The sequence below is a fragment of the Microcaecilia unicolor genome, chromosome 9, assembly GCF_901765095.1.
Source record: "Microcaecilia unicolor chromosome 9, aMicUni1.1, whole genome shotgun sequence".
In the NCBI taxonomy this organism is placed as follows: domain Eukaryota; kingdom Metazoa; phylum Chordata; class Amphibia; order Gymnophiona; family Siphonopidae; genus Microcaecilia; species Microcaecilia unicolor.
The window spans coordinates 163,014,256-163,028,350 of NC_044039.1; the positions used below are offsets into that span (position 1 = coordinate 163,014,256).

The following is a 14,095-nucleotide window of genomic DNA, read 5'->3' on the forward strand; positions in this document are numbered from 1 at the left end:
GCGCGCAGTTCACGCACCAGAAGGCTGTGACAAAACTTTTTAAATTTTGATGTAGAAAAATTTGCCGTTTCCTGGGCCGTCGTGGACGCCAACCCACATGTGAGAACAAGCAGACTGCTTGTCCTCGAAGAATCCAAATTACCAACTATCCTAGTCTCCCAATTACCAACTAAAATAGATCGTACTAAAGCTGATTAATAACTTAAAGTGTTTAAAAACATACATCCAAGTTCAAAGCTGTCAACTTGAAATTTATCTATGCAATGTTGACTTCCTTAGCTTCAGCAGCAGATGAATCCAGGAACTGGTGGGTTATATCCGTCTACCAGCAGGTGGAGATAGAGAACCCTGAAAGAAGGCAGTGACCCTGGACGTCCAGATCCTTCACCCTTCAGTATATATCTCCAGCAGGTGGTGGATGGATTACTTCCAGCTCCTGGGTTCTATTCTTAGGGAGGCTCCTGTGCTTTGCCAGTTGAGCAGGGGGTGTGTGGCTGAGGGTGCCCACTTTAGAGGCATACTTGGGTTCCAGGTCCCTGCCTTACCCCATCTCTCCCCTTCTCCCAATGGTCCCACAGTGTGCTGTGCTGTTTGCCTGTACAGCACAGGAGGAAAAAAAAACCTCCTTGGCAGCTCATTTTCATAGTGTCTGAGGAAAGACATGAGGTCTGACAGACCTGGTGCTGGGACAGTGGAGTGACGTTTGGGCTCCTCCTGGGAGTGACCGCCGCTGAGCTTCTCTTCAGAGTTCGGGGTGAGCGTTGCAGTGTTCTCAGCGGTTTCCTGGGCTTTAGTGGTGAAGTTTATATAGCAGCAGAAGCTGTTAAGAGATGCTCCTGCTGCTGCAAGAGGTGGACCACAGAGTGAGTTTACAGAGGCTGTTAGTTCAGCAGCACCTGCCGACACTGAGTTTTCCCCGTATTAAGGGACGTGGCGTCGGCGCCATTTTGGAAACATTGGCAGATGCAGAGCTCTCGGTCTCTCAAGTGGGGGATCTTGGGCAGCAGGCCACTTTGCTCGTTGACATTTTTTTTACCGGCAAGAGAGCCTCGGGGGACAACTCCTGGGAACTATGTGACAGATGTGCAGGGAGAATTTTTTTCCCCTGAATTCATTCTTTTTATGCATCAAGCCTTTTTAATAAAGAGGGCCGTGCCGGGTGCTCACAGTCTGTCTCTGCTTCCTCCAGCTTCTTCTGCCTAGGATTTCTCTGTGGCTGATGGAGAGGCCTTGCCGGCGGTCCCTTTGGACACTCCTGCCCTTAAGTGTAGGCGAGTTTCTTTGATGTTCGAAGTGGGCTCCGTCGGGCCTCATTCCCCTCTCCAGTCACTCTTTTTGGGCTCTGGGGAGTCCTCTAAGCCTTCTAGAGTGGAGGATCTGGAGAAGTGTGAGATTCTCCAGGAGGAACAGGATGACCCTAAGGCTGTCCATATTTTTCATTGGGATGAGATGCCCTCCCTCATTTCAGATGCATTACAAGCTTTGAATATTGAGAATCCGGAAGTGGCAGTGGCCTCTATGGTTAACCTCAAAATGGCCAGTACTAGAAAGCTTGCCCAAGCTTTTCCAGTTCACGAGGCCACAGAGGAGCTTATAACAGCTCAGTGGTCGGATCTGGATGGGAGCCTTAAGGTGGCTAGAGCGATGGCTCGCCTCTACCAGGAGAGACAAACATCTGAGTCTTTTTGTTCTTCCTAAGGTAGGCACTCTGGTGACGGCGGCTACCGAAGAGACCACCCTCCCTGTGGGGGGAGGTGGTAGCCTTGAAAGATATGCAGGACCGCCATCTGGAGGCTTCCTTGAAGTGCTCCTTTGATGTTTTGGCCCTGGCTTTTCAAGCAGCCATATGCAGTTTGTATGCAGCCAGGGCCTATCTCTCCTAGTAACAGCAGGCAGTCAAACAGAATCTGGAGGCTTCTTCCTCGCTGTCAGACTTTGCGCCCTGTATGGAGTTGGGTATAGCTTATTTGGCTGATGCGCTCTATGATTTGGTGACAGCATCTGCCAAGCAGATGTCTTTGGCTGTGGCGTCTAGGCGTTTGCTATGGCTATTCCAATGGTCAGCGAATATGGCCTCCAAGCAACGCTTTACTCATGCAATATCATCTAAAAGACAACAATTTGTTATGATATCTACTAGTCACTGGTTAAACGAAAGGAGACAGAGGGTAGGGGTAAATGGAGATTGCTCTAAGGAAAAAGATATTACAAGTGGTGTACCCACAGGGGCCGGTCCTTGAGTTGGCTCTTTTTAACATCTTTGTGAGTGATATTACAGAAGGAATGTCTGGTAAGGTTTGTCTCTTTGTGGATGATACCACGCTCTGTAATAGGATGGGCACCCTGGAGAATGTGGAAAGCATGAGGAAGGATATGGCAAAGCTTGAAGAATGGTGTGAAAATTGGCAACTAAGATTTAATGCTAAGAAATGCGGGATCACGCACTTGGGTCACAAAAACCTGAGGGAAAGGTACTGTATGGGGGGTGAAGAGCGTCTGTGTACGAAAGAAGAGCGAGACTTGAGGGTGATTGTGTCTGATGACCTTAAGGTAGAAAAAGTGACGCTCAATACCAAAAGGATGCTCGGGTGCATAAGAAGAGGGATGACCAGCAGGAAAAAAAGAGGTGATCTCTTAGGAAAAGTAGGAGTTAGTGGTTACTGAGGATGGGCAGACTGGATGGGCCATCATGTTTCTATGTTTCTAGGTCCACAGAAGCTCTTGCCACAAAAGTTCAATATTATAAATTGTGTGTGTACAATCAACTAGTGGAGGAATGGCCTAGTGGTTAGGGTGGTGGACTTTGGTCCTGGGGAACTGAGGAACTGAGTTCGATTCCCACTTCAGGCACAGTCAACTCCTTGTGACTCTGGGCAACTCACTTAACCCTCCATTGCCCCAGGTACTAATAAGTACCTGTATACAATATGTAAGCCGCATTGAGCCTGCCATGAGTGGGAAAGCGCGGGGTACAAATGTAAAAAAACAAAACAAAACAAAAAAAAAACCTAACCACCAAGATCTACGATTAGCTCCATACTTTTTGCCCAAGAGTCTATAATGTATCAGAATGGTGGGGGGAAATAATTCCCAAATGGAGTGCCTATTTAATATCTAAAAAGTGTATAAAACACAATAAAATAGCAATAAAACAATTCATCGTTAATAGAAGCATACAAAAGCATACCAAAAAAACAAAAAGAACAGAAAAACACTGTGATGACAGATTTTTGATGGTGGTGGTAGTTTACTGCATTAAACTTAATGATCAAGGTCAGTTATACAAATGACAACTTTCCAAAGTTATTCTTCTACATACATAAAAATAGAAAAAACACACAAAACACGTGAAGGCTCATTTCAAAGCACACAGACTTACAAAGTTACATAGGTTACACTGTAACTTTGTAAGTCTATGTATTCACTATGCAGAAATATTCTCTGTGGCAGGTCCATTACTATGGAATTCTCTTCCAGTTCTGTAAAGATTTGTACATCTTTGAGACAGTTTGAAAGATCTGAAATATCTTTTCTCCAGGCTTTTAATATCTGATATTTTTGAGGTTTCAAAAGTGCAGGTAAAGTTGTATTAGGATTTATTTAGTACATAGGTATTGCCACACTGGGACAGACCAAAGGTCTATCAAGCCCAGCATCCTGTTTCCAACAGTGGCCAAATCCAGATCACAAATACCTGGCAAGATCCCAGAAAAGCTTCATATATTTTATGCTGCTTCTCCCAGAAATAAGCAGTGGATTTTCACCAAGTCAATTTAATAATAGTCTACGGACTTTTCCTTTAGGAAGCTGTCCAGACCCCTTTTTAACCCTGCTAAGCTAACCACCTTTAGCACATTCTCTGGCAACGAATTCCAGAGTTTAATTACACACTGAGTGAAGAAATATTTTCTCCGATTTGTTTTAAATTTACTACATCCCCTCCGAAGGGACACCAACCTTGTAGTGGTGGAGGGGCTTCTGTGTTTCAATGACTCAGAGGGCTATGCTGAAGGGCTACCCATATCAGACAGGCCTCTGAGGAGAAACCAGACAAAGAGTGTCCCAAACTGGGAGAGTGGTGAGATGGTGACCTGGAGTTTGTATGCCCAACGGTCCAGCTGCCCTCTGAGGTTCTGTCTTCTTTATGTAAATTTCCTCTCTGCAATTGCATTTTCTTAAACTGAGAGGAAGGGAACAACCGGCGGTCATCCGCTGATGGCCAGCGTTTTGTCCCCTGAGCAGCAAGTGCGGGACCGCTGCGCATTGAACTGCCCACAGATGAAAGGGTTGGCGAGTCCTTTGATTAGCGCTGGAGAAGGAGCGTCGACGCTCTTGGACCTGGAAAAACAACTGCATCGCTCCCAAATTATTCAACCACCATGTCCAAAGGAGTGGAGGAGTGAGTTAGAGGCATATGCTGAAACGGAGGACGTTTACAGCACAACCCGAATCGACGGAACCACTCCTAAACACCTCAAGCAAAATCATCTTGGAGTTTTTGGCTTCCGTGAAGGTTACATTAAATACCATCTGGAAGGCGCTTCGGGACCTAACGGCGGTAGTAAATAACTTTGTTTCAGATATGATCTTATTGGAGAGTTGCATGGACAATTTGACTGAACCCTCTGAGTGTGAAAAAATTGATATGACAGATGAAGTTCTGTACAAGCAAGAAGTGGTTATGATCTTGAAAATAATGGACCAGAAACTTTGAATAATAAGGTGGATGTTTTTTGTGCATGATTAATGTCGAGATTATTGTTTTTCCCAGAGTTCCAGGTATGACTCCTAAAGTTTTCCTCAGAAATAGTTCCTTAATTATTACTTCAAAAGGAGTGAAGCCTGTGAAAACTGGGATTGCTTTAATCAGTGGGATTTGAATTAGAGAATTGAGTAAATGTATCATTAAATAATTTCTGGTTTTTAAAAGAGAGAGAATGTAATCAGATATATTATTTCTAACTAAAACCTGGACAATAAGTATGCTCTCAATGAAATGAACTGACTATAGGCCATATTTGGTCTTGAGGAAGCCAACCAGATCATCAATGTGGAATAATGTATTAGATGAGTAATATCTTGGGATAATCAGGTTAATACCATGTTTTCTTTCTTCTGTTTACTGTTTAATTGATCTCGTCTTATTTCACTCTCCCTATTTTTCTTTACTTTGTGGTCTAAGAAAGAGAAAGATTGTATATAATCCATATATCTAGTTGGGATTGTTTTCTTCTTATATTGTATTAATGTGCAATCATCTCTGTATTACTGTTGCAAGTTGACCCTTGTAAAATGAAAATTTATAAATAAATGATTTAAATAAATTTACTACATTGTAGCTTCATCGCATGCACCCTAGTCCCCCCCTAGTATTTTTGGAAAGCGTGAACCGACACTTCACATCCACCCGTTCAACTCCACTCATTATTTTATAGACCTCTATCATATCTCCCCTCAGTCACCTTTTCTCCAAGCTGAAGAGCCCTAGCCGCTTTAGCCTTCCCTCATAGGGAAGTCGTCCCATCCCCTTTATCATTTTTGTCGCCCTTCACTGCACCTTTTCTAATTCCACTATATCTTTTTTGAGATGCGGCGACCAGAATTGAACACAATATTCGAGGTGCGGTCACACCATGGAGCGATACAAAGGCATTATAACATCCTCACTTTTGTTTTCCATTCCTTTCCTAATAATATCTAACATTCTATTTGCTTTCTTAGCCACAGCAGCACACTGAGCAGAAGGTTTCAACGTATCGACGATGACACCTAGATCTCTTTCTTGGTCCGTGACTCCTAACGTGGAACCTTGCATGACATAGCTATAATTCGGGTTCCTCTTTCCCACATGCATCACTTTGCACTTGCTCACATTAAACGTCTTCTGCCGTTTAGACGCCCAGTCTCCCAGTCTCATAAGGTCCGCTTGTAATTTTTCATAATCCTCCCACGATTGAACGACTTTGAATAACTTTGTGTCATCAGCAAACTTAACTACCTCACTAGTTACTCCCATCTCTAGGTCATTTATAAATATGTTAAAAAGCAGCGGTCCCAGCACAGAGCCCTGGGGAACCCCACTATCTACCCTTCTCCATTGAGAATACTGACCATTTAACCCTACTCTCTGTTCTCTTTTAACCAGGTTTTAATCCACAATAGAACACTACCTCCTATCCCATGACTCTCCAATTTCTTCTGGAGCCTTTTATGAGGTACTTTGTCAAATGCCTTTTGAAAATCCAGATACACAATATCAACTGGCTCGCCTTTATCCACATTTATTTACCCCTTGAAAGAAGTGTAATAAATTGGTGAGGCAAGATTTCCCTTCACTAAATCCATGTTGGCTTTGTCTCAATAATTCATGCGTTTGAATATGCTCTGTAATTTTGTTCTTTATAATAGTCTTTACCATTTTGCCTGGCACCGAAGTCAGGCTCACTAGTCTATAAATTTCACGGATCCCCTCTCGAACATTTATTAAATATAGCATTACATGGGCCACCGTCCAATTTTCCAGTACCATGTTCGATTTTAAAGATAAATTATGTATTACTAACAATAGTTCCGACAGTTCATTCTTCAGTTCTATCAGTACTCTGAAATGAACAACATCCGGTCCAGGAGATTTGCTACTCTTCAATTTGTCAAACTGCCCCATTACATCCTCTAGGTTTATAGAGATTTCATTCAGTTTCTCTGACTAGTCAGCTTCAAATACCATTTCTGGCACCGGTATCTCTTCCAAATCTTCCTCGGTGAAGACCGAAGCAAAGAACTCATTTAATCTCTCCGCTATAGCTTTGTCTTCCCTGATCGCCCCTTTTACCCCTTGATCATCTAGCAGACCAACTGATTCTTTTGCCGCCTTCTTACTTTTTTTCAAAGTTCCTCTTTGATTTTGTATTTTATGTCATTTTATCTGTATTTTATGAATGTTTTGCTGTAAACCACTTAGCAGTTAAGCGGGGTATACATTTTTTAAATAAATAAATAAATAATAAATGAGCACCCTTATACAAATATGTTCTGAAGTAAACTAGTCCCTTATCCTGAAAAACATTCTTTTTTTTTTTTTGATTTGAAAGGAAATATTTTGTTTTGAAGAGCCTTCTCCATTTATGTGTACTCATCACATTTTTCAGTTTATTTTTGTATTTCAAACCAGGTTTCTGATTTTAACTTTTGTTTTCCACCTAAATGAGAACAACCCCCCCCCCCCCCCCCACCCCGGAACTGGTGAATTAGGAGAAATGAGCACAGCATGCCTTATTCATAGAAATTCCAGGAAAAACTGAGTCTGTGATAGTCAGGAGAGAACCAAGTCCAAAGCATCACATTCATGTGCACAACTTGTGCACTTTACAGTTAAAACTGTGCATGCACCTTCTGTGGGAAAATTAGGTTCTTACCTTGGTAATTTTCTTTCCTTTAGTCACAGCAGATAAATCCATTACGAATGGGTTGTGTCCACCTACCAGCAGGGGGAGATAGAGAACACTGAAAACCATAGTGCCTCTAGGATGGCTAGCTCCATCTGCCTCTCAGTATTTTGAAGCTTCCAAAGCAGTGTTAAACCGCAAAGTAGCATAACATGAACTTTCCTCACAGCGAACCGAACGCCCCAGAACAGGAGCAATAACACAAAGGAGGGACAAACTCAATCTCCTGTAGAAGAACAGAAATCCTGAAGGCTGTTTTCCAACTTCTCCCAATGAGGGAACATGTCTGCAGGAAAAACTGAGCATAAAACATAGTCAATCAGGGAGGGATCATGGATTCATCTGCTGTGACTAAAGGAAAGAAAATTACCAAGGTAAGAACCTAATTTTCCCTTCCTTGTCATCAGCAGCAGATGAATGGATGGATTCATCTGCTTTGACTAAAGGAAAGAAAATTACCAAGGTAAGAACCTAATTTTCCCTTCCTTGTCATCAGCAGCAGATGAATCCATTACGAATGGGATGTATCAAAGCAATCCCTAGATAGGGCGGGAACAAGCCACACCATGCGCCAGCACTTGTGCTCCAAAAAGCACGTCCCTCCTGGCAGCCACATCCAGCCTGTAATGTCAGGCAAAAGAAAGCTTAGAAGCCCAAGTTGCTGCACTACATATCTCTTGAAGAGAGAGTGCTCCAGTTTCCCCAAGAGGAGGAAATCGCTCTTGTGGAATGAGCCTTAAAGGTGTCAGGCGGAGGCCGGCCAGACAGCAGATATGCAGAAAAAATGGCTTCCTTAAGCCAACGAGCTATAGTGGCTTTAGACGCTGGAGACCCTCTGCGAGGACCTGACAACAATACAAAAAGGAGATCAGAGGTCCTGAAAGCATTTGACATCTGCAGATACTGCAACAGAGCCTGGCGCACATCCAGGAGGTGCAACTGCCCAAAGGATTCTGGAAACTCCTCCCTAGTAAAGGAGGGCAAATAGATAGGCTGGTTTAGGTGAAACGCTGAAACCACCTTAGGCATGAAGGAAGGCGCAGTACGCACCGTTACTCCGGACTGTGAGAACTGCAGAAAAGGGTCTCGACATGACAGCGCCTTGAGCTCAGATACCCGTCTCGCCGATGCAATGGCCACCAAAAAGACCATCTTTAGAGTCACATCCTTCTCCGAAGTTCGCTTCAGCGGCTCAAAGGGCGAACACTGAAGAGCCTTTAATACTAGCCCCAGGTTCCAGGCCGGGCAAGGGGCTCGCACAGGAGGCCGGAGCCGAAGCACCCCTCTCAGAAACCGTGCAATGTCCGGATGTGAAGCCAGGGAGAGGCCAGCGACCTTCTCCCGAAAGCATGACAAGAGAGTGGAGATGACCTTGTTAGAATAGCCCTTGTCTCTCAATTGTGCCCTCTCAACAGCCACGCCGAAAGACCAAAGCGGCATGGATCCTCCATGGTCACCAGGCCCTGCGTCAACAGGTTCGGAACCAGAGGCAAAGGAAGGGAAACCTCCACCAGCATCTGCCAGTGGTCCGTAGACCACGGCTGCCTGGGCCAATCCGGGGCAATGAGGATCACCACTCCTTGATGTAGCCGAATTCGCAGGAGGAGCCGCCCTATTAAGGGCCAAGGAGGAAACACATACAGGAGGCCCGGAGGCCAGGGTTGAGCCAAGGCATCCAACCCCGCCGAGCGAGGATCTCTCCGTCTGCTGAAAAAGGACGGGACTTTGGCATTTGTGCTTGACGCCATAAGATCCATTACAAGCTTTCCCCATTTGCCACAGATCTGAAGGAACACTTCGTCTGCCAGGTCCCACTTCACTGGGTCGATTTGATGCCTGCTTAGAAAATCGGCTTGCATGTTGCTCTGACCTGCTATGTGAGCTGCTGACAGAAGCTGCAGATGTAGCTCGGCCCAGTGGCAAATTAGAGCGGCCTCCGCGGCCATTGCTCTGCACTGAGTGCCGCATTGTCGATTTATGTAGGCCACTGCTGTCGTGTTGTCCGACAGAACTCTGACAGCCAGTAACTCCAGGGTTTTGTGAAAGGCCAGAAGCGCCTGAAATATCGCTCTCAATTCTAAGTGATTGATGGACCACCCCGTTTCCTCGGGTGTCCATAGACCCTGGGCATAGCTTCCCTGGCAATGTGCTCCCCAGCCCTTCAGGCTGGCATCCATTACCACCAGGCACCAATCGGGAAGCGCTAGCGGCATTCCTCGCCACAGCATGCTGTCTGAGAGCCACCACTCCATACTGAGTCTGGCCGCAGGGAGCCACGTGAGTCTGCGTTGATAATCTTGGGACATCGGAGACCATCACTGAAGCAGGGCAATCTGCAGAGGTCTCATAAGCGCTCTCGCCCATGGCACCACTTCTAAGGTGGCCATCATCGACCCCCAACAGCTGGACAATGTGCCAAGCTCGCGGGCAAGGCATCCTCAGGAGCAGACGGACCTGATTCTGAAGCTTGCACCGCCTTTGGTCGGGTAGATAAACAAACCCCGAGGCTGTGTCAAACCGGACCCCCAAATATTCTACAGATTGAGAGGGGGTCAAGTGACTTTTGGGTATATTGACGACCCAGCCCAGAGATTGCAGTACTAAGACCACTCTGGCTGTGATATGATGACTCTCTTTGCCGAGTCCGCTCTGATGAGCCAGTCATCTAGGTACGGGTGAACCCGGATACCCTCTCGCCTGAGAAAGGCAGCTAATACCACCATTACCTTGAAAAAGGTTCGGGGAGCTGCGGCAAGGCCAAAAGGCAAGGCCCGAAACTGGAAATGTCTTCCCAACACTGCAAATCGGAGGAACTGTTGGTGTGGGGGGCCAGAGATGTGAGGAACTCTCCTGGTTGTACCGCCGCAATGACAGAGCGCAGGGTTTCCATGTGAAAATGCCGCATTCTCAGAGATTTGTTGACTTCCTTCAAGTCGAGAATGGGCCGAAAAGACCCGCATTTTCACGGCACCACAAAGTAAATGGAGTAACGACCACAGCTGTGTTCGGCGGGAGGCACAGGGATCACCGCCCCAAGGTGCAACAAGACTTGTAGGGTCTCCTCTACCACCGCCCGGGGGATTGAATTCCAATCGGTAACCTTCTCTGATCAGGTCCAGGACCCACTGATCCGAGGTAATCTTGGTCTACTCCTCTAGAAAGAGGGAAAGGCGTCCTCCTACAGCTGTAAAGGAGGAGTGGACCGGCGCACCATCATTGAGAGGGTCGCCCTTGAACTCCAGGCCTAGCACCGGCCGCTGCGGATTGCTTGTCCGAACGAAAGGAGTTCCTCTGCTGAAAACAGGCACGTTGAGTAAACCCAGCAGAGCACCCCGGGTGATATCCTCCAGCTTCACGGAAGCGAGGTCTAGAGGAGGAGGGAACCATCTGACCCTTGGAAGAAGGCCGCGGCCTATCCTCAGGTAACCGCTGGGGTTTAGCATTCCCCAGGTCTTTAACAATCCTCTCCAAATAACAGAAGTCCCCGAAAGGGCAACTTCACTAGCCTTTGCTTAGAGGCCAGGTCAGCCGCCCAATGCCGTAGCCATAGAAGGTGGCGGGCGGACACCGCCACAGACATCTGTTTAGCTGAAGCTCTGACCAGATCATACAGGGCGCCAGCTAAAAATGACAAGGCCAACTCCATGCGCGGTGTAACCTCAGCGAGGGACTCCGCACCATCCATGGGCTGTTCCACTGCCTGTTGTAACCAAGAAAAGCAGGCTCAAGCTGCAAACAGATGCCCTTAAGGCTAGGCCCAAAATCTCAAAGAACCGTTTTAGCACTGATTCCAAGCACCAGTCCTGAATGTCCTTCAGGGCGACCCCTCCCTCTACTGAGAGGGTGGTCTTTTTTGTCACAGCCGTGACTAAGGCATCCACTTTAGGCATCCCAAAACGGGCCAAGTGCTCCTCACTCAGAGGGTAAAGATGCTCCATCGCCCTGACTACTTTCAAGGGCCACTCAGGGTCAGCCCATTGAGCAGAAATAAGCTCTTGGATGGAGTCATGCAAAAGAAAGGCTCGAGCAGGCTTCTTAGTACTTGCCATCCTCGAATTACCAGAGGAGGCCTCGCCTTGAACAGGATCATCAATAGAGAGGGCCTGTAAGGCATCAGAGATAAGCGCTGGCAGCTGATCGCGGTAGAAAATCCGAACCGCAGTGGGATCATCCAGATCCAGTGGCAAACCGGCACCTTCCTCTGGCTCCTCAGACCACGAAGGCCTGCCAGATCCCTCAGAGTCCCCACAGCCCGAACACGGGGGGGGGGGGGGGGGGGGGGGGGGGGTGGAAGAGAGGTGCACCACTCTCCGACGGGGAATTTACCCGTTTATGTTTAGCATGCATCCAACGCTCAGGGGCATCCACTTCTGACATCTGCCCCGGGGCATCCACTTCTGACATCTGCCCCGGGCCATCATCAGTCGGAGGGAGACCAGGTAGTAACGCAGTGTCAGACACCTGCGGCAGAGCTCTTTTCAGCATGAAAGCTTTAGGGGAGAAAAACTCAGCCTGACCTCCCATCTCCGAATTAGGAGCTACGGGGAACGGAGCTCCTCTGGTAGCCTCAGCCCGAGGCGCCCCTCTGCTCACAGATTCCTCCGCAACCGCGGGGGTCGAGCCATGCGGCACTTCCAAGATGGCGCCCGTTGCCAGCTCCATTGAGCGGGAAGACTCATCGCTCGCCATGCTCGTACTGGCTCTACCATCTATACAGCACGTTTTACAGAGCCCTGCTGCTGATCTGTGCTTGCCACAACAGGAACAGCCCTTAACTCCCTCAGCAGCCATCGCCGAAAAACGGCGGAATAAAATACAAAATGGCGGCTTCGCGCCAAAATCACCCCGATCGGAACGCCGTCTGTGGGCCCTCCCCGGAGGAGCTGAGTACCACTCTTACCTCAAAGGACCGAGTCCACCGAGCTCCGGTCACGCTGCATGTCAATAAAAGTCTCAGAATAGCAGCGCATAAAAAGCGCGGGTTGTTTTTTTTTTAAACGCTGTGAGGAAAGTTGGAGGCAAACAGCTACAGAGGTACTCCAGAGGCAGTAGAGGGTGGGAAAGGCAGGGACAGGGCGAACCTATATGTCTGCATCCACAATGGGTAAGGCAGGGTAAGGGCGAACCTATGTGCCTTTAAAGTGGGCACCACCAGCCACAACACCCCAGCTCAACTAGCAAAGCACAGGAGCCTCCCCATGCAGAAATTTTCAAGGAGCTGATCAAGCTGTGTCCTGGGAGATAGAGAAATACTGAGATGCAGATGGAGCTAGCCGTCCTAGAGGCACTATGGTTTTCAGTGTTCTCTATCCCCCCCTGCTGGTAGGTGGACACAATCCATTCGTAATGGATTCATCTGCTGCTGATGACAAGGAAGCTAAGTTTCAATGACATTTACCCAATAAAACATCTTGGTATTTTGTTATACTTGATGCTGTACTGGTAATGAAGAAACTGGAGGAACTTACTTGAGGAGTAAACAGTTTTCGATTGGAGAGGAAAGCTTCCCGAAAGACTTTTATGATCAAATTCAATTCCCTCAGATACTGCCGCTCTTCTGCAATTTCCGTTCTCACCAAGTCATAGTAATTAAGTTCCCCTGTAGACAAGGGCTCCTCATCACAGACACACACCAGGCCAATATCATCATCCTGGTCAAACATGTCCATCAAGACCTAGAAAAGACACTACACCATTCAAATCTCTAACCTGAGATTAACATAACAGAAACAAGCATGGGAGAACTCTGCACTACAGAGCCAGGAGGAGGACCAAAGAAAAGGCAGACAAGATGATGACCGACTGAGGTGTCACTGCACCTCAATGGGAAGTGAGAGAGTGCCAGCCCTCCATACCTCCACTGCACCGTCAGTAGTTCATCTGGTCTGTTATGCAGCTGCATGAGAGGGGAACCCCGGCCAGCCATATCATCTGAAGAGAGAACACTCTCTTACCATCCCTCAGAACCAGTCATAACTTCAAAAGTAGTGGTTGGTACAGCAATAGGACTGCAAAGGCAGTTTTGAAATCAAGAAGCTTATTTTATAAAGGCAAAACACACATATACCCCTTTAGAAAAACAGACTCCTAGTTTTATCCCGGTAATGCAAACCCTCACAAAAGTTTACCCTAGGCATGTGTAAACCTGTGGGTGTATGTTTTAGTGAGAACTGGCACATACGACAGTCACACAAGTGATGATCCTATCCCAACCTTACTAATACTGAATCCCTGGAACACCTACACATATATCATACAGAAGTAGTATGAGTGATTCACTGATAGTGCATACTTCTAGTATGTATACTCCTGGAAATTTTTTTAAGAGTCTACTTATGCGTGTAGAAAGCTATTCTACACATATAAGTCCCTTATACTATTTTCTCCAATGTATAAAAGGGAGATTAAGATTTGTTTCTTGGAAACTGGGTGAGAAAATGGAAAATGCAGTGTTAATCATTACTGCTGTTTTTTATTTTACTAATGAAGAGATTTAAACATAAAATAAACAACACAAAAAAAATTGTGAGATCTTGCTGTCTGGGGCATAGCAGAACTTATCTGATCAGGTGAACAAGTGCATTGTGGAATGACTTTTTCATTTGTGGATCAGTTAGCACACATATTAAGATTTTTAAATAAAAACAACA

At 46.5% G+C, this 14,095-nt stretch overlaps 1 protein-coding gene across 2 annotated transcripts in view; it reads right to left on the reverse strand.

Annotated features, from left to right (window-relative positions):
* The window catches only part of SOS2 (SOS Ras/Rho guanine nucleotide exchange factor 2), a 330,826-nt gene that overhangs the window by 190,870 nt on the left and 125,861 nt on the right, over positions 1-14,095 (reverse strand). Inside the window, exon 5 of one of the 2 annotated variants that reach the window (XM_030214042.1) lies at positions 12,914-13,120. The exons of the other annotated variant lie outside the window; for it this stretch is intronic. Coding sequence (XP_030069902.1) covers positions 12,914-13,120 — 207 coding nt within the window. The remainder of the gene's footprint in view (positions 1-12,913; positions 13,121-14,095) is intronic. 2 annotated transcript variants of the gene reach the window in all.